This window comes from Candidozyma duobushaemuli (genome assembly GCF_002926085.2).
Source record: "Candidozyma duobushaemuli strain B09383 chromosome Unknown E_B09383, whole genome shotgun sequence".
Lineage (NCBI taxonomy): Eukaryota > Fungi > Ascomycota > Pichiomycetes > Serinales > Metschnikowiaceae > Candidozyma > Candidozyma duobushaemuli.
Window position 1 is genome coordinate 840,553 of NW_020289900.1, and position 25,001 is coordinate 865,553.

At 45.0% G+C, this 25,001-nt stretch overlaps 7 protein-coding genes and 1 non-coding gene across 8 annotated transcripts; 3 read left to right on the forward strand and 5 right to left on the reverse strand. All coding sequences in view use genetic code 12, as the record gives it.

Moving 5' to 3' along the window:
• Positions 1-937: 937 nt before the first annotated feature.
• Positions 938-2,906, reverse strand: CXQ87_004606 (uncharacterized protein; the record flags this gene model as incomplete). The annotated part of the gene is made up of 4 exons (XM_025483044.1): positions 938-1,127; positions 1,466-1,615; positions 2,712-2,869; positions 2,895-2,906. 4 exons carry the CDS (start codon positions 2,904-2,906, stop codon positions 938-940), a joined length of 510 nt encoding a protein of 169 aa, XP_025337987.1.
• A 4,543-nt stretch (positions 2,907-7,449) lies between these two features.
• Positions 7,450-8,259, forward strand: DOT5 (thioredoxin peroxidase; the record flags this gene model as incomplete). Its single annotated transcript, XM_025483045.1, has 1 exon — positions 7,450-8,259. One exon carries the CDS (start codon positions 7,450-7,452, stop codon positions 8,257-8,259), a length of 810 nt encoding a protein of 269 aa, XP_025337988.1.
• Positions 8,260-8,672: 413 nt separating this feature from the next.
• Positions 8,673-10,103, reverse strand: CXQ87_004608 (uncharacterized protein; the record flags this gene model as incomplete). Its single annotated transcript, XM_025483046.1, has 1 exon — positions 8,673-10,103. One exon carries the CDS (start codon positions 10,101-10,103, stop codon positions 8,673-8,675), a length of 1,431 nt encoding a protein of 476 aa, XP_025337989.1.
• A 1,232-nt stretch (positions 10,104-11,335) lies between these two features.
• On the reverse strand, positions 11,336-11,953 carry ATP5 (F1F0 ATP synthase subunit 5; the record flags this gene model as incomplete). Its single annotated transcript, XM_025483047.1, has 1 exon — positions 11,336-11,953. One exon carries the CDS (start codon positions 11,951-11,953, stop codon positions 11,336-11,338), a length of 618 nt encoding a protein of 205 aa, XP_025337990.1.
• A 2,172-nt stretch (positions 11,954-14,125) lies between these two features.
• Positions 14,126-15,100, forward strand: CXQ87_004610 (uncharacterized protein; the record flags this gene model as incomplete). Its single annotated transcript, XM_025483048.1, has 1 exon — positions 14,126-15,100. The coding sequence occupies one exon, from the start codon at positions 14,126-14,128 to the stop codon at positions 15,098-15,100; it is 975 nt and encodes a 324-aa protein (XP_025337991.1).
• A 448-nt stretch (positions 15,101-15,548) lies between these two features.
• Positions 15,549-15,665, reverse strand: CXQ87_004611. Its single transcript, XR_003148174.1, has one exon. It is a non-coding gene; the product is annotated as a 5S ribosomal RNA (ribosomal RNA).
• Positions 15,666-17,977: 2,312 nt separating this feature from the next.
• Positions 17,978-23,328, forward strand: CXQ87_004612 (uncharacterized protein; the record flags this gene model as incomplete). The annotated part of the gene is made up of 3 exons (XM_025483049.1): positions 17,978-18,734; positions 19,783-20,479; positions 22,089-23,328. 3 exons carry the CDS (start codon positions 17,978-17,980, stop codon positions 23,326-23,328), a joined length of 2,694 nt encoding a protein of 897 aa, XP_025337992.1.
• Positions 23,329-24,231: 903 nt separating this feature from the next.
• CXQ87_004613 (uncharacterized protein) lies at positions 24,232-24,630 on the reverse strand (the record flags this gene model as incomplete). Its single annotated transcript, XM_025483050.1, has 1 exon — positions 24,232-24,630. One exon carries the CDS (start codon positions 24,628-24,630, stop codon positions 24,232-24,234), a length of 399 nt encoding a protein of 132 aa, XP_025337993.1.
• Positions 24,631-25,001: the final 371 nt, after the last annotated feature.

Here is a 25,001-nt window from a genome sequence, read left to right on the forward strand (position 1 = left end):
TCGAAAGACCGGCGCTGGGATTATTTTTTATGTAGAAGCACGTCAACGCCTGCTTGACATGGTTTTACGTTCGCTTCGGTGTAGCGTGGGTAAGCGAGGCGATCGCCGAGCCGCACAAAGGCTTTTTGTTACGCCGGCTGAGAATGAGTATTGGTTTGATGATGCTGGCCAATGGTGGAGGGGCCAATGGTGGAGGGGCCAATGGCGGAGGCGCCAATGGCGGAGGGGTCCTATGACGTCAGAGATGGGGCCTAAAAAGCCAGAAAGTCAGTGGATGAAATGATAGATGGAGTCGATGAGGGTGGTCCTAGGATGCAAGGCGCCTATCCCGTGAAGCCGATAAAGGAGGTGGACCAGGGAGGGTCTTTTTTTGGTGAAGAATTGATTTAACGTCGCTTCGGGATATCACCTACTCCTCAGCTTTGAAAGCTATAAACCGAGATCGTATAGTAAAAACCTTCTCTCAAGTTACCAGATACCAGGGTGGCTATGACTTCACACCTTGGTCTTATCAGTTGGGGTGGATAGCGAGCGACAATGTATCTTTGAGGGTTTTGCAAATCATATTATGTCATAGACCCCTCGGCAAAACCGTTTACATTGCCCTTTTCAATTGCTAGGGCAGAAGGGGATTATGTGGTTTGTCCTGGAGTTCTAAAATTCTCTCCTTAGACCAGTACGTGTATCACGATTTTAACAAAGCAATTGAGACGTCTTAAGTTCTTGAATGTAGTGTCAACTGGATCTAGCATCAATTTAAGATGCACAGGCCCCAGAAATCCTCGCTCATGCCACCAGTATTTTGTGCTTCGAAGTGGGGATTTTGTTTTTGAAGGAAGAAGATAAGGAGAAGTGGCTTTGATGAATGTATACCTTCTATAACTCAAAAAAGCAGCTTGGATATCTACTCTGAATCAGAACGATCTGCCTTGAGGGCTTATAACTTTGGCTGCACAGCAACTGCATTGTAAAGTTCGTCTTTCTCATTGGCAGCACCGCTCCTCAAAAGCGCCCTAGTCAAATCGTAAGTCAAGTGGTCAGTGTTCTCGATACCAATGCACAGTTTGATCAAGTCCTCGGGAAATTCCCTCTCTCCTCTGTTCTTAGAATCAATGGAGGCATGTGACCTTGCAAGGCATGGAGATTAAAGAGTTCACAGCCAAAAAAAAACGGCGATACCAAAGGTATCTGTGGACTCGACAATTTTCTCTGTCGGAGGTTCTCTGCAGCTAGATGTAGATGTACTTCACGATGAGATAGAGCTTGGTGAAATGGCTTGGTTCTAGGGAAATGTGCATTTGTCTTTTGGGCGACGGTCAAAGTCACCCAATGCAGAGGGCGATAGAAATAATCATAGGTCTGAGGAGGTAAGTGAGTGACCTATAGCCAATGGGGTGAAAGTGCCATTTTAATCATTATATGCTGTTAGAAGATACTGAAAAGATGATATTCCAAGGCGACGCACAGCATAAGTGTGCCCGAGTTACGTCCACTGACGAGACCAACGTCTTCCTGCAAAGTAAATTGGTCAAGCACCAAGTCGATATCAACTTTTTGAATTATCTTTGTGCTGCTGTAATTCTTGGGCTCCTCGTTGGCGAGAAGATGGGCAAGTCTTGTTGAGTGACCCCGAGGTAGAAGTAGGGTTTCTCTATTTGGTCCAACTAGTTGTTGAGAAGGAGAGTTTACTACAATCTTTTCTTGAATTCTGGCGTGAATATATTGGGATTTCTTCGGGGCTTGCGGAGCCCACGTTTGTGAGCAATCCGTATGCACTGAATAAAAAATCAGTATCATAAGAAGGTAGAAATCCTAAGATAACAGTGGATATTATTAATATTCACATTGACGTTGTTGGATGTGAGAGTCATGACATGAAAGCATCTAACCAAGAGACAGAACACTTGACTATGAGTATTGGTTTGATGATGCTGGCCAATGGTGGAGGGGCCAATGGTGGAGGGGCCAATGGCGGAGGCGCCAATGGCGGAGGGGTCCTATGACGTCAGAGATGGGGCCTAAAAAGCCAGAAAGTCAGTGGATGAAATGATAGATGGAGTCGATGAGGGTGGTCCTAGGATGCAAGGCGCCTATCCCGTGAAGCCGATAAAGGAGGTGGACCAGGGAGGGTCTTTTTTTGGTGAAGAATTGATTTAACGTCGCTTCGGGATATCACCTACTCCTCAGCTTTGAAAGCTATAAACCGAGATCGTATAGTAAAAACCTTCTCTCAAGTTACCAGATACCAGGGTGGCTATGACTTCACACCTTGGTCTTATCAGTTGGGGTGGATAGCGAGCGACAATGTATCTTTGAGGGTTTTGCAAATCATATTATGTCATAGACCCCTCGGCAAAACCGTTTACATTGCCCTTTTCAATTGCTAGGGCAGAAGGGGATTATGTGGTTTGTCCTGGAGTTCTAAAATTCTCTCCTTAGACCAGTACGTGTATCACGATTTTAACAAAGCAATTGAGACGTCTTAAGTTCTTGAATGTAGTGTCAACTGGATCTAGCATCAATTTAAGATGCACAGGCCCCAGAAATCCTCGCTCATGCCACCAGTATTTTGTGCTTCGAAGTGGGGATTTTGTTTTTGAAGGAAGAAGATAAGGAGAAGTGGCTTTGATGAATGTATACCTTCTATAACTCAAAAAAGCAGCTTGGATATCTACTCTGAATCAGAACGATCTGCCTTGAGGGCTTATAACTTTGGCTGCACAGCAACTGCATTGTAAAGTTCGTCTTTCTCATTGGCAGCACCGCTCCTCAAAAGCGCCCTAGTCAAATCGTAAGTCAAGTGGTCAGTGTTCTCGATACCAATGCACAGTTTGATCAAGTCCTCGGGAAATTCCCTCTCTCCTCTGTTCTTAGAATCAATGGAGGCATGTGACCTTGCAAGGCATGGAGATTAAAGAGTTCACAGCCAAAAAAAAACGGCGATACCAAAGGTATCTGTGGACTCGACAATTTTCTCTGTCGGAGGTTCTCTGCAGCTAGATGTAGATGTACTTCACGATGAGATAGAGCTTGGTGAAATGGCTTGGTTCTAGGGAAATGTGCATTTGTCTTTTGGGCGACGGTCAAAGTCACCCAATGCAGAGGGCGATAGAAATAATCATAGGTCTGAGGAGGTAAGTGAGTGACCTATAGCCAATGGGGTGAAAGTGCCATTTTAATCATTATATGCTGTTAGAAGATACTGAAAAGATGATATTCCAAGGCGACGCACAGCATAAGTGTGCCCGAGTTACGTCCACTGACGAGACCAACGTCTTCCTGCAAAGTAAATTGGTCAAGCACCAAGTCGATATCAACTTTTTGAATTATCTTTGTGCTGCTGTAATTCTTGGGCTCCTCGTTGGCGAGAAGATGGGCAAGTCTTGTTGAGTGACCCCGAGGTAGAAGTAGGGTTTCTCTATTTGGTCCAACTAGTTGTTGAGAAGGAGAGTTTACTACAATCTTTTCTTGAATTCTGGCGTGAATATATTGGGATTTCTTCGGGGCTTGCGGAGCCCACGTTTGTGAGCAATCCGTATGCACTGAATAAAAAATCAGTATCATAAGAAGGTAGAAATCCTAAGATAACAGTGGATATTATTAATATTCACATTGACGTTGTTGGATGTGAGAGTCATGACATGAAAGCATCTAACCAAGAGACAGAACACTTGACTGATGGTATTCTATTTTATAGAAATTTGTAGAGGGATAAGGGGAAAACAGAACACTGGACTGTTGGTATTATTTCTATAACCCTTCGAAGAGAGATAAGGGGCTAAGTGAAAGGGCGTAATTGGGCAAAAAATGGACTCTCTGAAGTTTCAGCGATATGGTTGGATACAGAGCTCAAGAGTCATACACCTTACCAGACACCTAGACATGCTATTTCTGGAAATGTACAAAAGTGGCCCGATACCTTCCTTATCGAAAAACAGTACCTTATACTGGAATTGCCAAAAATACTCCGCTCAGACATAAAAGTCAGTATGATATATTCCATGGGATTTGACTACTTGGGTTTGCCTCTAGTGAAGAATTGGAAGCTCTTGAGCGAACACCCAAGAAGTCAAGATAGACTCGAAAGGGTGGAGACTTGTTGATATTCTATTTTGTTGACTTTTTAAGAGGGATAAGTGAAAAAGTGAAAATAGCGTGATTGGGCCAAGAATGGACTCTCAGTTCTGGTGAAGTTTCAGCAGTAACGGCTGTCTGGCAGCTGGGTCACACGAGTACATATACTTTACCAGACACCTAGTCATGCTATTTCTGGAACTGAATGTACAAAATTGACCCAATACCGTCCCCAATTAGAAGACAGTGCTTTTTGGAATCGTCAAGAAGTACTCTGCTCAAACTGTTAAGGCATCAGTATCACCACTATGCCTATTCCTTCAAGCCACCACACCATCAAAAGCTTTCTTCTCTCCTTCCAAAATCTCCTTCCAAAATCTCTCCTTCCACAATTTCTCCTTCCAAAATCTCTCCTTCCAAAATCTCCTTCCAAAATCCCACCTTCCAAAATCCCACCTTCCAAAATCTCCTTCCAAAATCCCTCCTTCCAAAATCTCTCCTTCCAAAATCCCACCTTCCAAAATCTCTTCCCAAAATCTCCTTCCAAAATCCCACCTTCCAAAATCCCACCTTCCAAAATCTCCTTCCAAAATCCCTCCTTCCAAAATCTCTCCTTCCAAAATCCCACCTTCCAAAATCTCTTCCCAAAATCTCTTTCTAAAATCTCTTCCTCCAAAACCTCCCAAACCTCCTTCCATACCCCTTGCACTCGGTGGGACCACGGCCTCCACCTCATGCTGCCACTCCATATCTTGACCAGGCATCCAAGGACAGATCACGCAGACCCGTCGGAGGAAACCTACCCAAAATATTTTGTGGCAAGTCGAAAAAGTTCCAAAAATTACGGGGGACCGTGCCCCCAGCGCTCCCGTTTGGAAGATTCAGGCAAAAGCCCTTTCCGCTAATTCGTCATCAGAAGGCCTCCGGAGCAAAAACGCTTATAAGCGTTTCGCCAGACAATCGACAAAAGACAGCCCCAGCCCCAAGGAAAACGACTTCCCCATCATAAACCCCGGGACTGTGATCGCTTTCATCTTTTGTCCACAAAAAGCCCAAACTCAAAACAAGCTCTGTCTCAAACTCGTCCCCAACAACTTCCCCATTATCAGGCACTCGCTGAAAAACTTACCCATCTTTCGTCTGGCGCTTTCTTCAGACAAGCCAGGATGGACCCTAGAGACTCCCCATCTCCGGGTCCCATTCTACAACTCATCTATATATCCGGAGTTCTTCTTCCGACCAGATATCGTCTTGGTAGTACCCAAGGACTTCCCCTTCCTCGGGCAGTCCCTCAACGACTCTGTTTCTTGCCCGGGGATACTTCCTTCCTTCGATAGCAAGTCAGGAAATCACCAAACCTCCATACTCTTGGACTTCCCCTTCCTCAAGCATGTCAGAGAGGTAAACCTGACTCGTACCCGGAAATCCCCCAAGTACGAGAAATGTTTATTTTCTCGATATCTGCTGTATAGCCAGACCAAGAAGGTGCCGATTTTCGGCAGCTGAAATTAGTAGTGTCGAGACACAACAGGCTATTTATGGATTACATGATATAAGGACGGATGGTTTGGATGGATAAATGGATGGTTTTTGGAATTTTGGAATTTTGGATCATTGGATAATTGGATGGAATAGCCTGGATGGATGGTTAACGTCCGTGTGGTGGAATGATATCATGTTCTGGCATGCCGGGAATGGCGGAAACCAGTATTGGATAAAGAAGTGGATAATGGAATATTGTGGTGGAGGGGACAGAGGTGCTCTATTTATGTTACTGAGGCGGGGCTCCGTGGGATTATTTTCTACGAATCATGGGAATTGTGACCACATGGTGGTGTAGAACGTGCTGGAGGAGGTGAAGTTTGTGCTCCAGTTTCCCCGGATGTTGGGTTTTGTAAATAATATTGAATATTTTTATTGAATTGCATAAAACGGTCACAGGTGGGCGATTTTTTGGGGAAGTTTCAAGGCTGAAGTGGGACTTTTCAGGTATGGAAGAGTGACCTACGCTTTGTTGATCAGCAGGCAGTCTTGTAACTACTTAGTATGGAACTTTTGGGCTCAGGATCAAGATGTATTTTAAAAAATAACAGAATAATTTGTTCAAGAGGGGCAAAGTCGTCATGGTTAATGCGGCGAGGACTGGTTAACAGTAACGGTGTGACATCGTGATCGACTTTTGATGGACAACTATACTCAACTACGCAATTGCAGATCCAAGACAATGAATGGGAGATTTGAGAGCATTTTATAATTCATGGTTTTGAAATCTGCTTATTTTGAACTGATCTTCCCGAGAAAGACATCGTAGATACGTAAACTTTGGATGATGGATTGCCACGGCGTCAGGCTTTGTTGGAATTGAGAAATATGATGACTTCTTACTTTACCTAAAAACAAATCACTGCTATCCATCACCTGTAGAAATTCTAGGAAGCCCTGAGATTTCCATGAATGTCTACACCGGGAAACTCCAGTACGCTGTTCTTGCCTATACTGGAATCAAGAAAAGCCGTTTTCAGAAACAAGAAGAAAAAGGCAAATCTCGAAATAATCCCACTGCAGTGTACGACCCCTGATTTACGACCCCTGAAAAGTCAGCAGTGACACTTAATATTTGTTCCGATCTGCCATGTATGCCTACTCACCTACTCACGACAACTAAACATCAACAGAACCTCATCCCAAGCTTTCTTTCTACTTTCATCTACTGTGTGATCCACAAGCTCCCGATAATCAAAAGTTCCCCAATCCACTCTTTTTTTTTTTTTTTTTTTTTATTTCGAATCGCCCCCTCACCATACAGCCATCAACCCTCATCACCACATCTACAACTCCAATGACTCCGGATCCCCAGAATCCCCCAGAAACCTTTATATCCAAATTAACAGCCCAAACTAATGTCCCCCTGGCCTTATTCCACCCTCTGACTCCGATTCCATGACTTCCTCCATCCACCTTGTACTGCCCCTATTCCACAACCACCCCACCGTATCTCCACCGCCACGGCCCATTGAGCCTCAATTCCACGGCCCCAGCACCTCCTTCACCTCCAAAACCACCTCCCCAAAAATCACCAAAAAACTCCCCCAAACTCCCCCAATTTTCACTCACTCACCCACTACCCAGTGGCTGCGAAATCCATCCCAGCCTACCCACATCTCCAACCATCACCCCAACTCCGCAAACTCCAAAAATTAAAAACCAAACTCCAATTGCAAAACCTCCCCATCAACTTCCCAAATCACTTCCTCCACCCACCCTCCCCTCGTCTGCATACTCTCTGTGGCTTCATTGCTCTTTGCTTTCGCACCAGACTACCCTACATCTCCACTTCCACCTACTACTCACCCACCTACTACTCCATTTTGCACCATGCCCCCACGCCGTTCTGCCCGTGTTGCGTCCCACGACGAGCCCTCGTCAAAAAAACCAAAATACGAAGAACCAGACTCGGACTCGGACTTTGAGGCCGAAGAAGAAACCGAGTTGGAAGTGGGAGACCAACTCCCCGACATCAAACTCAAGGACGACCACGAAAACGACGTCGACGTGGCAGACGTTGTGAAAAACAACAAGTACGTGGTCATTTTCGCCTACCCCAAGGCGCTGACCCCAGGATGCACCAGACAGGCCTGTGGCTTTCTGGAGCTGTACCAGAGCTTTGTGGACAACAACACCAAGGTGTACGGCTTGTCGACGGATAGCCCCAAGGCGCAGCTGAGCTTTGTGAGCAAGCAGGGGTTGCGTTTTCCGTTGTTGTCGGACCCGGAGAGACAGTTGATTGGTCTTTTGGGTGCAAAAAAGACCCCCAGTGGCACCAAGAGATCCCACTGGATTTTCGTTGACGGCAAGCTTGCCGTGAAGAAGGTGCAGATTCTGCCTGAGGACTCGTTTACCACTGCCTTGAGCGACATTGAGGGTTTCGTGGCCCAGAACGGACTGGAGCCCAAGGAGGAGTCTACAGAGGAGCCTAAAGAGGAGCCAAAGGAAGAGGCTCAGGAGGAACCAAAGGCTCAGGAGGAACCAACGGCTCAGGAGGTACCAAAGGCTCAGGAGGAACCAAAGGCTCAGGAGGTACCAAAGGCTCAGGAGGTACCAAAGGCTCAGGAGGTACCAACGGCTCCGGCTCCAGAAGCCGAAAACGGCGCCGACGTGGCCGCCGAACCAAAAGTAGAGGCCTAGGCCAATGGACGTATCTGTTAGTTGAGGTGTAGAAACGGCGACGGTGAAGGTAGAAATTGATGCTCTCTTTAGTGATTGGATCGTATTGTTTAAACTGATCACCAAGATACCAGTGAAGAGACAACAGGTTAAAACAATGGCAGGAGAGGGCTTTGGAAAGATACTATGACTGCCTTCTTGAATAAGATGAAAAGTGTAGAGTAGAAGAGCTTTGTTCTGCCAATGAAATATGTATTTATGCTTATCAAATGCAATCGGGCCGTGTGGGCCATGTCGGGATGAGTTCACCCATACTTTCTTGCTTTTCTTTGAATTATGCTTCTTGCTGTGATGCTTGAGGATAACACCAAATGCACCGTCACCAATGCAGCGGCCATCTGATGATTCACCTTCAAACCACGCTTCTTCCCTGGCTATCCCATAAGTACCGCAGCCAGGTGCACCAACACGGCTAGCAAGGCAGCCACACGGGACGCCCACCACCAGTGCTGAATCACAAACGAGCAGTAGGTGAAACTAAACTTCCACTCTGCCTCACTTTCATCAAAATGGCCGCTCACAAGACCCGTCTGGCCTTCAAACTCGCCCATCATGGCCCTAACGACCACCTCGTGAATCGGCTTTCTGGTGCCCTCTTGAGGCTCCTTGGCTGCAACCCACTCGTCGTTGACGAAGCTGTAGAAGGACGAGCAGCCCTCGTGATCGTGGCCGGTTAAAATGAGCCCTTCCTTGTCTGCGTTGGGAAACACGATATTCAAGACTTTTTGGGACGTTTCATAGAGAAGATGGTTCTGCGACCGAAGCTTGCCGTTCTTGTAGGGCTCCTTCTCGTAGTTCTCGTAGTAGCGGTGCTCAGGACCATCCACACAAATGCCGGCTTCCTTGTAAAACGGAATATGTGTGAAGAGCACCGTCAGACCACGGAAATCCTTATTGGTCTCGTTCAAATGCTCCAAAAACGACCAGGTGAAATTGATGAAATCCTCCTCGAGCGCCGGGCCCTCCAACGTAAGCGAATCGAGCACCACGATCCTCCACTCCTCCGGCTGGCCCTTGTTGTACGTAATCACATAGTTGTTCTGGCCAAAAAGGTAGTGGAAACGGGCCATGTGCTGCCACGTGGCGTCGCCGCTGTAGCCTATATCGTGGTTTCCGGTCAAATTGATGAAAAGCGGGTTTTCAAGGTTGAGTTCCTGCCGTTCTGGGTGGATCCAGTCGTACACATCACTATACTGTCTGGTGTGGAAACGGTGGCCCGGATCCATTTTCTTCTCCTGATTGAGCCACTTCACCCAGTCGTAGTCCTCGTGGCGGGCCCACGTTTCCAAAACAGTCTGTTTATACTCGTAGTCCCTGGGAAACAATCGTTCCACAAAACGACGGGTTCGGTTGTAGAACTCCGAGTCCAAGATCCACTGCGAGCTGAACTGGTCGCCCATGACGGCCACGTGGCTCGGCTCCAAGCGGCTCTTCATCAACTTGAAAATGTGGCCCAAGAAGTAGTCGTTTCCGTAGTTGTCGAGTCTCTTGATGTACTTGGTGGATTTCCAGTTTCCGTTGATCTGGGGGTCTCCGAACGTAAGCATGTGAATGTCGGAAATGCCGTCATCCTGGTGAATCTGCTGGCTTCGAGGAGCACGGACCAGGGGAAAGTTTAGAAGGGCAGTTTGCCAAAACGGCTTCTCCACTGGAAGAATCTTGTTCAACCAGGGCTGCTTGAAATGGAGCGTTTCGCCCGGCCACAGGCACAGCTCGGCGTTATTGATCAAATTTGGATAGAAGTAGACGAAAAAATTGAGCGCCACGGCCACAAACGTGACGAACCAGCGGGCCTGTTTCAACATGAGTAGGTGGTGGAGTGTATGAACGTCAGAAGATGGTCTCACGGGGTGCCGGTGATAATAATAGAGATATTGAAAATGAGGAAAATTGGATTGGGTTTTGTTTGGCTGTTGGGAGGGGTTTTGGGGTAATTGAGCTGTGTGGATTTGATTTGATGTTGGTGGTTGTTGGTAGTGGTGGTGGTGGCTTCGTGATATTTCGCAGCCATCGAGGCTATGGTCTGTTGAGGGTATTAGCCTATCAAAGGCGGTTGATAGAAAGCAGTAAGAAAAAGGAAATTTGAAAGGAATTCCGTGAAGCTTTGCAATTGAGCCGTTGGATATGATGCTCGGCGTTGCAAACGTCTGATATGTGTTCTTGATCTACTGTTCGTCCAATTGTAGTGGTTATGGTACGGTTGGGTGTACTTCCATAAGCGTATTGTGAATTACTTCAAGAAACTCAATTGTCATTGGAAAAGAGTAATTGGCTCGTTTCGATTCAATTGGCGGTTGTTTCAGTATTTGTAGCTCCCCTAGATAATGGTTTCCTAGGCCTACTATAAGTTACATCAATGACAGGGAGCCAATTGCAAGTACTAGCGCCGTAACGTCATAAGTTGTGTTGATCTAGAGAATTAATTGCCAAGATTTATTGAAACAAGCTACATTAGATGAAATGGAACGTTGCACTTTTTGAGGTACGTAGAAACAGGCAAGACAAGATCAAGAATAAGCCATCCACTTCGATTTGAAATTTAAAGTCTACGAACCTTCAAATTTCAGAAAACTGACAAAGTTTACGAACCTTCAGATTGCCGAATACTGAGGTGACAAATGGCGTTGATTAGTCCTCCGTAGTAGGTACCCATTAGTCAACTACAGAACATATGTAAAGCGGCCGTACTGCAACAACCCTCCCTATTTGGTTTCCCATTGATGAAAACTCAATGCTCTAGCAATTCTTTATGGTGACAATCTATCAACTTCATTTTATGCAATTGAGTTGCTTCCATAGGCTTGATTCAACACAAACTCCCACGAAGCACTCAATTGCATTCACCACCTACTCCTTAAGGCCCTCACCTACACCTACAATTACCTACACTCAGGCTCACGGCAATTGACCGAACCCGCCAACTCACTCCAACGGTATATTCTTTATATGGGAGCCCTCCGCCGCCAGCACGGCATCACGCCGGCGGCAGACATTCGTACGTCATCATGTAATACGTCTAGCGATGCACAGGCGCTGCTTACAAAGCCTCACCCAAGGTCTGGTTCAACCTGGCCACCTTGCTGGAGATGGACAAGTCCAAGGTCTTGTCGCCAACCTCAACAACCAAACCGCCCAAGATATCGGGCTGCACCTCGCTGTTGATCTTGAGGGTCTTGCCCTGGCCGACAAAAGACGACTTCTGGATGGCAGCCTGCAATCTCTTCAAGGTCTTGTTGTCCAAAGGCTTGGACGAGGTGATCTTGGCCTCGACAACGCCCTGGTAGGCCTCGTACAAAGAGCCAAAGTTCTTGTAGATGCTGTCAAACTCGCTCAATCTGTTGTTCTCGGACAAAACACCCAAGAAGTTCAGCACGGTCTTGTCCAAGCCCAAAGACTGGGAAATGGTGCCGATGACAACCTTTCTGTCCTCCAAGTTCAAGGCAGGGTTGTTCAAGAACTCAGCAACCTTGTGGTCCTGCTTGATCAAGTCAGACACCTTGGTCAAGCCCTGGTAGGAGGCGTCCACCGAGGACTGCTCAACAGAAGCCGAGTACAAGGCATTGGCGTAGGTACCGTCAACACCGAAAAGCTGGACAGGAGGCTTAGTGTTTTTGGCAGCGGCGGCCATGGAACGGGCGAAAACACGGGAGGCCATCATGGTTTATGGTTGAGTAGTTCTGGAGTATGTGAATTTTGAAGGTGGTTTTTTCGCACCGAGTGTGGTGGGTGTTTGATTGGACGGGGGGTCGTGCGCGGGCGACTTTCTGGTGGAGGGTGGTTGGGCGCCAGCAATTGGGGCCATATGCAAATTGGGGGCCGCTTTATGCGAAATATTGTATTGCTTTTACGGAATTTACTGAAATTGGCGCAATTGGCGGAGGGTTTTTGGGCTCCAGGGTGTCCGAAAAACGCACTAGTATTTCGCAGCCAAAAGGTGGTGGGCTGTGTGCAGGTCAAACCAGGTAGGACCCGAGCTGGACTGCTGGATTCCGTCGTTCGATGCATTTTATGATTGTTTGTTTTTTGATCTTCATTTTACTGCAATGGAGCCATTGTAGCTTACTAACTGCGAATCTACGGATATAACCTGATTTTTTCGTTTTTCATAGTTCGTGAATTATTCACGGCTTGGCTGCAAATTTGGATACCGCATCAGGATTCTCTACATTAACGGAAAACCACAAACTTCTGAAAATCAATTTTGCTGAATTAACTACAAAAAAGAAGGCCAATGCCAATGAACCATGAATGGCAACCTTTTGTAGAACACGACAATCGCTGGGATTTCATCACGACTTTCCTTAATAACCAGCGTTGTCACCATACTGCTACACTTTCCTAAAATCTACCCTCTTAAATGACTTCACATCCATTCTCATAAACTTCAAACCAAATCCCCAAATCAATCCTATTAACTCCCCAGCCCAATGAAAGAAGAAATTAACCTAACAGCCCAAATCATAGAAGTGCCCACCAGATTAGTACCTATGTTTGGAGGAACAAGAAGCGTCCCCACAAGGGTCCTCTGCACGATCCGCAGAAGAGTATATAATATTCCTCACTTCATTCTTTTGGGCTGGCTCCTATTCTATGTCACCTATTGCTTCATGTCTTTATATGGGACAAGGCCTCATAACTCACCTTATCCAGACAATGACAATGTCTTGGAAATCGTTCTGGAGGGTTTTTGGAAAAGCCATTACCTTTTGTTGCCGGAAGGATGGCCCGGTGGAAAGTATACTGTAAGTGGCTCAAGAGCTTGCAGAGACAACGATGGTTTTGAAATTGTCTGTTACGAAGGAAAATCGATTGATGACTTCATAGTTCGGGATTACCTCCAGGCTGCAAGGTACAACGGAATGCATCCGTTCGAGTTTGATGCGAGATTCACAATGACGTTCCGTGCTTTACAAAAGGATTTGAAGCACAATTTACAACTAAGAAGATCCTGCCTCATATTCAGAGATCTCAGTGTGTGCAAAGACGAAGGAATAGAACCAAAAAAACCCTCGTATTTGCAAACTCTTGGAGGCCTCGTTTTAGCACACTTGGCAATGGTTCTGGCAGCTTTATCATTTGTTTTCACAATTATGAGGTTGTGGAACACATATTCAGTGTGGCCTGGTGTTTACTGCCTTGTTATTCAAGGAGGAGCATTACACATTATCTCAACACTTCCTGAAGACACACGTTTTCCTTTTTTGTCGAACATGATCATTCATCTCGTTGGGATGGTTTTTGCATATGAAATGGTACTTTACGAGGGTCTATTCATGATTTATCCATGCGATGGGCACCTCGAACTTTGAAGTGTCTCTTTTGACACACGCCTATCGAGTTTCTTTGAGGTTTGCAAATTTCTCGATGGTCGAAAAAAGTGGACGTTCAAAGTCGTTAACAAATATGCTGATGTCAACTTGAGGGATAATGCTCATTAGTCAAGCTGTAAATACCCAAATGCGTGGATTTGTCACTTCCGCTTATGGCAAATAAACATCACGTCGTGAATCAATGTATGATAAATAGGACTCTCCATCGGTCAATGGAGTAGAGTACGAGATCAACTTTAAGGATTCAACTATACCACATCTTCATTATTTGAGTAAAAAGGCCATAACTCTGCAGTCAGTAGCTTGACACGATACAGTTGACGACAAGGAAACTCCTAAGGTTGGAAGTTACAACAAATGCATGACTTCCAAACCAAAGTGATCATTACCCTCTACATATTGCACTACTCGAGCTTCCTAATACTCTTTCAAATACAAGAAGCTCTCTGCAGATACATAAATCCTCCTATCTCTACCCCTGAGGGAACAAAAGAATCATGGAAGAAGCATTAGACTTGGAAGCCCAGAACCCTGGGCCCGATGTGGATAAAAAACCCAAGGCCATTAGTGTGCTTGTTGATAAAACAAGAACGAGAGTTGAGCGAGTCGGGAGAGCTATAAGAAACAGACTGTCGGTGGGGAAAATTCCTCTTTATCTTTACCAGGCATGGTTGGCCTTCTTCATGATTTATTGTTGTTTGACGATGTTTACCACAAAGGTGGGTGTCGTGACATACAAGTACGATAGCTCACTTAGCTTGAAGATGAATCAGACGGCGAACTCTCTAGAACTAGCGATGGAGGGCTCAACTCAAAATTTGTCCAGCTTGCTACCACCACAATGGCCCAACGGAACATATACGGTAGGGTTTTTTTTTGTTTGCAGAAAGAACGATAACTCCAAAAAGGTGTGCTACAAAGGCAAGAAAATCGAGGATCTTATTCTCAAAGATATTGGCATCCAGATTGCCGAGTACAATGAAATGGCAGATCCGGCTGCGTTTGGCGAAACCTTCTTGGTAACTTATCGAGAGGTACAAAAGAATTTGAAGGAGGAGCTGTCAAAAAAAAAACACTGTCGCTACTCCGAAGGCAAGAGAACCTGTGAGTTTGAAGGTCTTACGGTGGAGGAGACTTCTTCCCTTCCTCCTACTAAAGCTGCTGAAAATCCGCCATTCGTTTGTCCTTATCTCTATCTTGTGCTAGCTGCTTTGTCGTTCATTTCGTTATCTTTGGTGTTATGGGATGAAGAAGATGGTGTTGCAGGAATGGTTATCGTGTTTTGCACCTTCTTCCAGCCGCATTTCTTAATACCGTTTGTCCCCCGAGCTGCACAACTTGCTTCTCAGCCGATGGTCTACTTCGTCGATGAATCATTTGCATTCGCTTTCACAATTTACCTTCTCGAGCCATCTATACCATCCATGGCGGCCTTTGTCATTTTCATTACAATTTTTGCAACAATGCCCTAAAAAAATTGGCATGGAGAGTATTGGTAATTCTACAGAGTCCCAAGCAAGCAGTATTCAGTGACCTAACGGTTTTTTCAAGCATTGTGAGGTTCAAGAAACGGTGATACTCAAGAAAGGACCGTCAATTATGCCGTTTACGTATTCTTGTACTTGTCTTATAGGTTAGGGAGAGACAGCTTCAAGAGGCGAGGGAGCTTCAGCTTTGTCTCAATGAAGCACTTTACTCCTGGATTAAGGGTCATTTCTTCTGGTGTTAGAAATTGGCAATTCGGAAAAGGGACATAAGAGGAAATCCACTAGACGGCCTTACTGTCCAGAGGGCCACTTTTATAAACCTTTCCATTATGACAATCATACGCTTAAGTCTTCATTTGTTATTCAAATCCCATTCGCCCGAAGAATTCCAGAATTCACCATTCAACGAAGAATTAAAAAAAAGAGGCAAAAAGATTGCAGCACCACAATTTCACACATGGTCTCCCACTGTATTACTCACTGTGGCCGTGGGCGGCTTGACGCTCGTTGATCGGACGGGAAACAGTATTTTCCACCCCGGGTGGCCGCAACCGAAAGTGAGCAATTTTGGCACACTATACAGTACCATGTTACCAGAGTTTATCTCTATATGCAGGAATTTGTAAAATATGTGAAAATACAAATTGGTTGAGCGTAGATAATTGATGCAGGAAAACACAGTAGTAGGCTAATAGCGGTCCATTGAAACCAGCCAGATTGACATGTTACGGGGTGAAAACTGCAATGTTTAAATTTCTTCAAAAGGCTTGGTGCTGGAACAATAAATTCCTGAACAAGAGCTCCACTTAGAAGTGTCAGTTGAGACGTTCTTCTCATTTACCAGATGTGTGTACTTTTTTTATTTTGCATATCTTTGCATGACAACGTAAAAGTAGAAAGAGTGGACAATGAGAGACTTTCGCTATTTTAGAATTCTAGAACCTGTATTGAATACTAACATCAAAACGTGAACCTTTCAAAACCTTTAACGAAGATATAAGGTGAGTATGCTTGAACACGTTTACCCTGTCTGTTTTCATAATTCAGCTTCAGAGGCAGAATCACATAATTCGGGGTCATGGAAATTCATACGCCAGCAATAATGAAATCCCGGATTGGTCACTCGGTGGCTCTATGTAAGCAAAACAAAGGCTCTTTGAAAATCCTCAATTTGAAGCCACATTATTATTATAAAGCATAAGCTTTTATATAAACCTCAAAACCCGCAATTTAATCCCACATTTTCAATATGACCACTGAAAAACCGGGGCCCAGGATTTCAGACGAAGAAGGCTTTCACCGCTCTACACCAATACTGGAAAAGCTTCAAGCTAAATTTGGAGGAATGCCCCTAAAACGTATCGTGAATAGGTTTTGGTACGTTCCTCTATTGCTTTTCCAAGTATGGCAAATTTTCTTCGTGTTTCACGTTTACAATACTTTGTATAAAGTAGAAGGAAGCTACCAAGCTTACCATTATGACAATTCACTTGCCCTGAACATCATCAAAACAGTTGATATCTTGGAGAATGTTATTGAAGGCTCGACAAATAATGTTTCTCACCTTTTGCCGGAGCAATGACCCAACGGGACATATACAATGGGTTATTTTGGAATTTGCAGAGAAAATGAGGGTTCCCAGAAAGTCTGTTACAAAGGATCCAAGACGGAGGACCTTGTACTAAAAGACATCGGCATTCAGATTGCCGAGTATAACCAAATGGCCGATCCAGTGCAGTTTGGGGAAAAGTTCAAGCAGAAATACCGTGATTTGCAGAATGAAGTGGATGAAGAGTTACAAAGAAGACTCAGGTGCCGCAACACAGGTGAAAAGGAGGTTTGCTATCACGAGGGAGTAACAGATAGTGATAGTGGTTACCTTCCTAACAGCACGAGGCCTAGACGGGTTTCTTTCTTTGGTAATCGTATAGTGTTGGTGTTTGTGGGCATTTCAATCGGAGTGTCAACATTAGGATTTTGGATAGACGTGTTTCATTTGATTCTGCTTTTTTGCAGCATGCTTGTGATCATGCCTTTATTAAGTCCACATGAAGATAAGTTTCTATCCCCAACTGAGTGGTATTTCAATATTGGTCTGTCTACACTCAGTGGAACGATGTATTACGCTGAAGTAAGCTTTTTCTTTCTTGTATATGCATACGCCTATTCCTTGACGTATCTAGAAGTAATCTAATACTATTTCATGAAGCAAATAAGTGTAGAAGCCATTGTGGCTGAAAACCATCCAAGACGATTTTCATACCACGAAATCAAGTATTCTATTTCACTTGCTGCTGATGTGTATCTACTTATACATATATATCTTCTTTTTTTTTTTTTTTTTTTTTTTTGAATACATCTGATCAAATGGAAAACCTCATTCACTTTTACATAGAGATAAGATCATATTATCAGCTTCCAGACTAGCTCCGTTCAAAGATCCCTAAATACTTACATCTACCTTGTCAAAACAGCATTCAACGTACTCACCGAACCTCTATTGAAATAACAAAAATGGAAAAAACAAATTGCCAACCTGAAATGACGACATTCACTGAAAATCACATTCATTGGAGACGCATATGAAGTTATGCATTATCGTTAATTTCCGAGGGGCCTGGAAATGTGGTATTCTGTTCATGAGGCCTCAACCTCGAAATCAACCTTGCCTCTAAAAATGATAAAATCAAGGAATCCTTCCGCGGACCTTGATTTCATTTTAAGACCATTACTGTAGCTCCCTGGATGACCAATAATGTAAGTCGCCCGAATTGTCAAATAATATGATCGGCACCCCTGCTTCCTTATAAAGTCTGCACCATAGCCCAAATAATTCCAGAATCTCCCACCATCTGACATCTCATGGGAGAAGAAATAGACTTGGACGATCAGAACCAGTTCGTGCCAGAAACGACAAGTTTTGTGGATTCGCCTGCTAGAATAAGAGACTACTGCAAAGATGTCTTCAGCAATTACCAATACCAAATACTGGCTATTTATCCCTTGATATATTTGGGCTGGCTTCTATATTACATAACATATATTTATCGGTCCTTATATGTCACAGGGGCGAACCATCAAATATGTGAGTATGACCATTCACTAGTTTCCAGTATGAATAACACTGTGAACGCTTTGGAGAAGGCAATGGAGGGATCAACAAAAAACATTGGACAGCCTTTACCAGAGCAATGGCCTCATGGATTCTACACCGTGACATATTCTGGAGTATGTAGAGAAAACGATGATTCTGAAAAGGTGTGTTATAAAGGACTATCGCCAGAAGACCTTATATTGAAGGACGTCGGCGTCCAAATTGCCGAGTTCAACAAAATTGAAAATCCACTTCAGTTTGGTGAAAAGTTCACGCTGACATACCGTGATGTGCAAGGTAAATTGGAGAAGGAATTAGAAAGAAGAAAAACGTGCCGCGATACTCTGGGTGACCCGGTTTGCTTTTACAAGGGCTTAACTAACGACGAGGTATCATTCTTGCCTCAAGACAAAGCATATTTGGCTATACAGATTGCTGTATCGTGGTTCAATATCTTTTTTGTTGTTTTGTGTGTTGGCGTGATAAGTGTGGGCTTGTGGAAGAGCCACCGTGATCTTGCACTAGGTGGCGCTTTATCTCTCAGCGCCTTGCAGATTGTTTTTCCACTTCTGACCGCATTACTGAAGGTAGATGCTTTACATCTGCTCGCGTGGTATTTCGAAATTAGGCTGTTCACACCAGCCCCTACACTTCATGTGGTTGCGATCGTATTAGCAATTGTAACGTTCTGTTATCTGTTATGGCTTGATGAAATGCGGAGGAAAAAATATCTCTGGTCACCTCTGTATTGAATCATCTCCACCATTACAGACTATTTTGAGAGGTTCAGTATACTGATGATGGTTCTATTCTAGCTCTTGGAAGCGGGCCTACGATGCCTTAGCCTTCAATGTATATCGTAAGCTTTCATTTACAGAGGTTTATGGCGGAATGGTTACTTGCAATTAAGGAAGGAGTCTAGTGTGTCACAAGATGCCAATATGTTTTGATATCGCAACTCGTCACTTCCACCATAAGAAGAAAATCGAACTAAGCCAGGCGGCAGTTTGCTGTTGGAACTCCGAGGAGGTTGTGTCTCGAAGGAGTATCTGTATGGGGTTCATTGAAAAGTAAGGTTAACTCGATCAGACAGGACCTTTTTAAAACGAAGCATCGAAGTAAGGTACTTGAAATTAGGTTTACGAAATCGTGAGAAACAAATCCATAATGGGCTTCATTTCAGTACTTAAAAAGGGAGGTTCTACTTGTTGCTGATGATAGTCTTCTGTAGTTGCACTTAGCTTGTTTGTCAAAAACAACATCCAACGTACTCACAGAATGTTATGTTATGTCAACGGTTTTGCCAGTCAACGAAATTTGCTGAAAGTCATCTTCACTAGAACTTGTGGAGGTTCCACTTTTGTGTATCACCCACGGAATTGCAAATGTGGTATTTTACTCACGAGAGAAGCCCCAAGAAATCAATCTTGGCTGAAGAAGTTCCGAATCAGGGAACTCCAACCCAGAACCGTTCAGGTCATTCCAACCATTACTGAAGCTTGCGTGGATGGCAAATAAGGCAAGTATCCGAATTGCCAAATACTATGTGTGGCACCTCCACTTCCATATAAAGTCGTCACCATGGCCAAAGAAATCCGAAATTTAACCATCCACTATCCCATGAAAGAAAACGTCATGAATCAAAAAGTCGTACAAAACGTCAAGGAGGATAACGTCACAGACAACGTCTCGAAAGACAACGTCACAGACAACACCATGAATGAAGAAATAGACTTGGAAGCACAGAGGCCGACTGTGCCAGAAACGACGACATCTGTGCCTGGAAGACTAAAACACTCTTTCAAAAAATTCTACAGCACTTACAAAAATCAAATAGCTACTATTCCTGCATTGCTTTACATGGGTTGGCTTCTATTCTACATAACGTTTATGTACCGATCCCTATACATCACCGGAGCATACCATGAAATATGTGAGTACGACAGTTCACTAGTTTCTGAGATGAACAGCACTGTGAACGCTTTGGAGAAGGTCATAGAAGGATCAACACAGAACATTGGACAGCTCTTACCAGAGCAATGGCCCCATGGATTCTACACCGTGACATATTCTGGAGTATGCAGAGAGAACGATAATTCTGAAAAGGTGTGTTACAAAGGACTGTCGGTAGAAGACCTACTATTAAAAGACGTCGGCATCCAAATTGCAGAATTCAACAAAATGGAAAACCCCGTTCAGTTTGGTGATAAGTTCATGCTTACATACCGTGATTTGCAAGGTAAATTGAGGAAGGTACAACACATGAAACCGTGCCCCACCACACTGGTTGACGGGGTTTGCTGGTACGAAGGCTTAACTAACGATGAGATTTTATCATTGCCTGAAAATGTAATTGGCACGAGTATGCAGCTTTTTGCTGCTTGGGTAGTCATGAGTTTTGCCGCAGTGTCTCTTGTCCTGCTCATTACGGGGCTTTGGATGAGCGGCATTGACCCAAATATTCCACTATTAATCGTTCCAGGTTTCAGCCCAATTGGGTGTTTATTTTCAATTTTGGCCGCAACTCCGGGAATGGAAGCGTTGTATGTGACCGCTCGGTATTTCGATATCAGGCTGTTTACAACGGGCCCTACAGTTCATGTCATTGCTTTCGTATTGGCAATTATATCAAGCTGTCACTGTTTTTGGCTTGTGTTTAAACCGGAAACTCCAGCCACAGTAAACCCCACCATTCCAGAGTAATGATACGTCAAGTGTGTGGATTGGGAAAGGGGAGATATACCTACGAAAGAAGGCATATTTTCCACCTACCTATTTAATAAGAGGGATATATTCCATCATAATATAGTTAATAATATAGAAGGTGTATATTCTAATATAAATGATCATCATATCTATAAAATGAATCAATGGATAAATTGCCTGCTGAATGGATTAAACGGTATAGATTCTTACTATTACCTATAAATGTTTCAATTAATTTAATGGGTTTAGCTTTAACTATAGGTTGAAATGCTCACGGTTATATGCCAAATACTAACTTTATATTTATAAGTATGGTAGTGTTCAACTCTTGCAAGCAGGCTAACACTTTTTACAATTCGATCCATGCAGCGAGTTTTGATTTACATAGTTGATTGAGATTAATTCATGACTGACACAGTTCAGTCGGAAACAATTATGGGACGTTTTCAGACGCCAAATATGTTGTAGAGGATAATCCCAACATCGTCACTTTCGCCGTAAAGAGAAAATGGACTCAATCAGCTCGTCAGCCCGTGTTGTTAAAAATTTTGGGAATTACGCTAAAGAAGTTGTCTCGAAGTGGTCAGGTTCAATGGAAAGTACATTTAACTCGACTAGAGAAGCATTCTTTGAGATGAAGCATCATATAAACCAGCTTATGTTGGTGCTTGTACTACGATTTACAAAATTGTAAGAAATACATACTCTTTCTTCCCTTGCTGATGAAGTATATTTGATGAGTGAATGGATCGATTCCACCACACCATACACTATTCTTCCGCCATTCACCCAATTTCTATTTAAAGCCGAATTTCATTTAACGCCAAATTACATTAAATCCCATCTTCATCCAAAACCATCAAAAACCCTTATCTTCAAAAACCCCAAAATCCATGTTCTAGAAACCACCTCCACCACCCACCCGCATCGCTCCACTAGCCTCACCAGACCATAACCCAGAATCCACAAAACCCCACATTCAAACCCCAATTCCAAAAAGCCCCCTTTTCTCCAAACATAAATACCAAGCTTCCCGCCCCAATCCAAAAATCCCAAAATTTTCCTCTTTTCTTCTCCACCACTCCATCCTCACCTGCGCGGTCCGCTTATCGGCACCGATCTACTACTTCTCTTTATGCTAGCGTGCCGCCTACTAACGAGAACACGCCCCAGGGGCATGACTCTATTAAGTCCCCGCTGTCTTTTCGCCACCGTGGCGCCTTTGAGAAATTCTCCGGTCAAAAATACGAAACACGACCAGAATCCGACCAACATCGACAAACACGTCTCCGCCACCAAACACGACCATAAACACGACCACGACCACTCCCACACGGCTGAAGGCCACGGCCACTCCCACTCCGAGGACGGCCACTCCCACGGCGTGTTTCACAGCCACAGCCATCAGCCAAACGAGCTTTTGGGTAAAGGGTTCACCACCAATCCGGCCGTCCGAATCACATGGATTGGGCTTCTTGTAAACGTCGCCATGGCGGGCTCCAAAGCCGTCGGTGGCGTCGTTTTCCACTCCCAAGCGCTTATAGCCGACGCCATCCACTCGCTCTCCGATATGGTGGCGGATTTCCTTACATTGGCCACGGTCAATGTGGCCTCCAAAGAAGGCTCCGTGACCCACTTCCCCTTGGGCTACGGCAAGATCGAGGCCGTGGGCACGTTTTTGGTGAGTGGCGTGCTTCTTGCCGCTGGTATTTCTGTGGGCTGGACGTCGTTGCTCCAGATCTTCGAGTACTCGCTTCCTCCTCAGGCCTACGAGTGGGTTGCCCTGGTGCCGATCCACGGCCACTCTCACGGCGTCGAGGGCCACACGCACGAGGCTGACGGGCCACAATTGCCCAATATCAACGCAGCGTGGCTCGCGTTGGGCTCCATTGGTGTGAAAGAGGTGCTCTACCGCAAAACCATGGACGTGGCAGAGGAGACCAACTCTAAGGTGCTTGTGGCGAACGCGTGGCACCACCGTGTGGACTCGTTGACCGCTGCCGTGGCGTTTGTTACCGTCATGGGTGGTGTGCTTTTCAACATGGCCTGGTTGGACGCGGTCGGTGGTAGTCTTGTGTCGATATTGATCATCCACGCCGGTTGGGGCACTTTCAAAGAGGCCTGGTTCGAACTTGTGGACCGCTCGGACTCACCGGCGCTGGAGCACTACCAGCAGATTCGCCTGATTGTCGAAACAGAGGTTGCGCTGTCCCAGTCTGCGGACCAGCGTTTCGCTGTGAAGGACCTCTCCGTGTTGAGTGCTGGCGCCCGTTTTAATCTTGTCGTGCATCTTACCCTGGAGGGCAATGTTCCATTGCAGGAGATCATCGAATTTGAGAAGACGCTTCTCGATGGTATCAGAGAGTCGAATAGATACGTGGGGAAGGTGTTTGTTGAGTACGAGATGTTGTAAATAGGGGGCAACAGCCAGCGGGCGGCGTAATTCTTGAGCCGCCGTACTAACGTATAAAAGTTTATGATACAACCAGTGTTTTGTAAGGGACGTTGGGGTCGGCGAGAGGAGGTGTACTTATGAGTGGAGCAGCAGCTTCAATTTAAATATTTATTTACTTTAATATGGATCCACGTCCTGAACGGTTGATATGTAGTCTTATCTTTTCCATTCTTTTAATGATTGTGGATGTGAATAATGGCTTGACTAAGGCATAGATAAAGTCATTCAGAAATTTCACTGCAAGCCCTTTTCAACATTCAGATATGAACTATTTACCATATTCAAATTTTAAGAAGTAAGAAACCGAGTGCTAGGTACAGCCTTTTTCTGTGTATATATACAAGTTAATACATTTTACCCACACGCCTTCACAGTGTCAATTCCGTCGCTGGTGATACCAGCACTTTTGATGTTTGCGTAGCGACTTTCGATCCCAGGGGGGGGAGTTTCAGATTAGCTTTTTGTGATAAACCTTCCCATAGAATGCTTCAATTGAACCAATTCGTTGGATTCAGTTGAGTATTTTCGTCGTTGGGCAAATTTTAAAGCTGGAGAAGGCCCCGAAAGAGTTATCGGAGGGTTCTTTTGCCAGTCCTCTTTCAAGATGGGTGATTTTTCTCTCGTGCCATTGCGTTAAAGGTAAGCAACGCAAACTGATAGCCATTGAGCTTCCCAAACGCCTTACATTCCCATCCAATGGGAGATCTTCTTTCTGAAATCGAATTTCTAACCCGACTGCCTCCGTACTGATGTGCAATGGGAAAGCAAACTTATTCAGGTCAATTGGCAGCCAGTGCCCACCCTATCCAAATCTGACCACACCTTCAATTCTCGCAGTATCTCCTTCCATCACTCACCTGGCTACCCCACCAACTCCTTCACCTTTTCCAACACAAAAACCAACTTGTCAAAGTCGCCCTCCTCGGTCTCTCTGCCCCACCATCTCAGACCCATGCTCAAGATCACATTCTTCCGGTTCCCCAGCGAGTAAATCACCTTCCCGATCTGGCCCGCCACGACCTGAAGCTTCAAGTTCTGCGGATCGCCGACCAAAACCACCGGCTCGACTCCCAAAGAGTCCTCCTTCATCACACCCTCATCGATCACCTTCAGAGTGGAAAGCGGAAGATCAAACAGGGCGTCCATGACGCCGTCAACGACAATCCCCACCACAAGCTTATCGACGAAATCAACCTTATAAAACCGGAAAACCGCCCCGTCGGGCGCCGTGCCGTGTATCTCTGTGGGCTTGTTTTCCATGCTGATGGTGATTTGTGGATTTCCAGATCTGCAGGAACCGAGACGAGGCGCCAGAAAGGGTGTGGAATGAGGCTTGTTTTTGGCGGAAGCCGATTCGGAATAACCTTTCATTTGGCGACAAACAAGGAACGTCGTTTGACAGGATGCTTTTTCTTTCTTTTTGTCGGTTCGTTTGACAGCATGCTGCATTCTTCCGGCGCATGGCCGCTTAGACTAGATGAGACGAACGCCCCGCCAGTCCGTCTATATAAAGCCGCCGGCCGCTATCAAAAAAATCTGCCTCCAAAACCAGGAAAACGAAAAAAGGCCGTTTTTCCACATTTGTCTTTTTTTTGTCAGCCGCCATCTTAGTCCGTCTGACTAATCGCCTG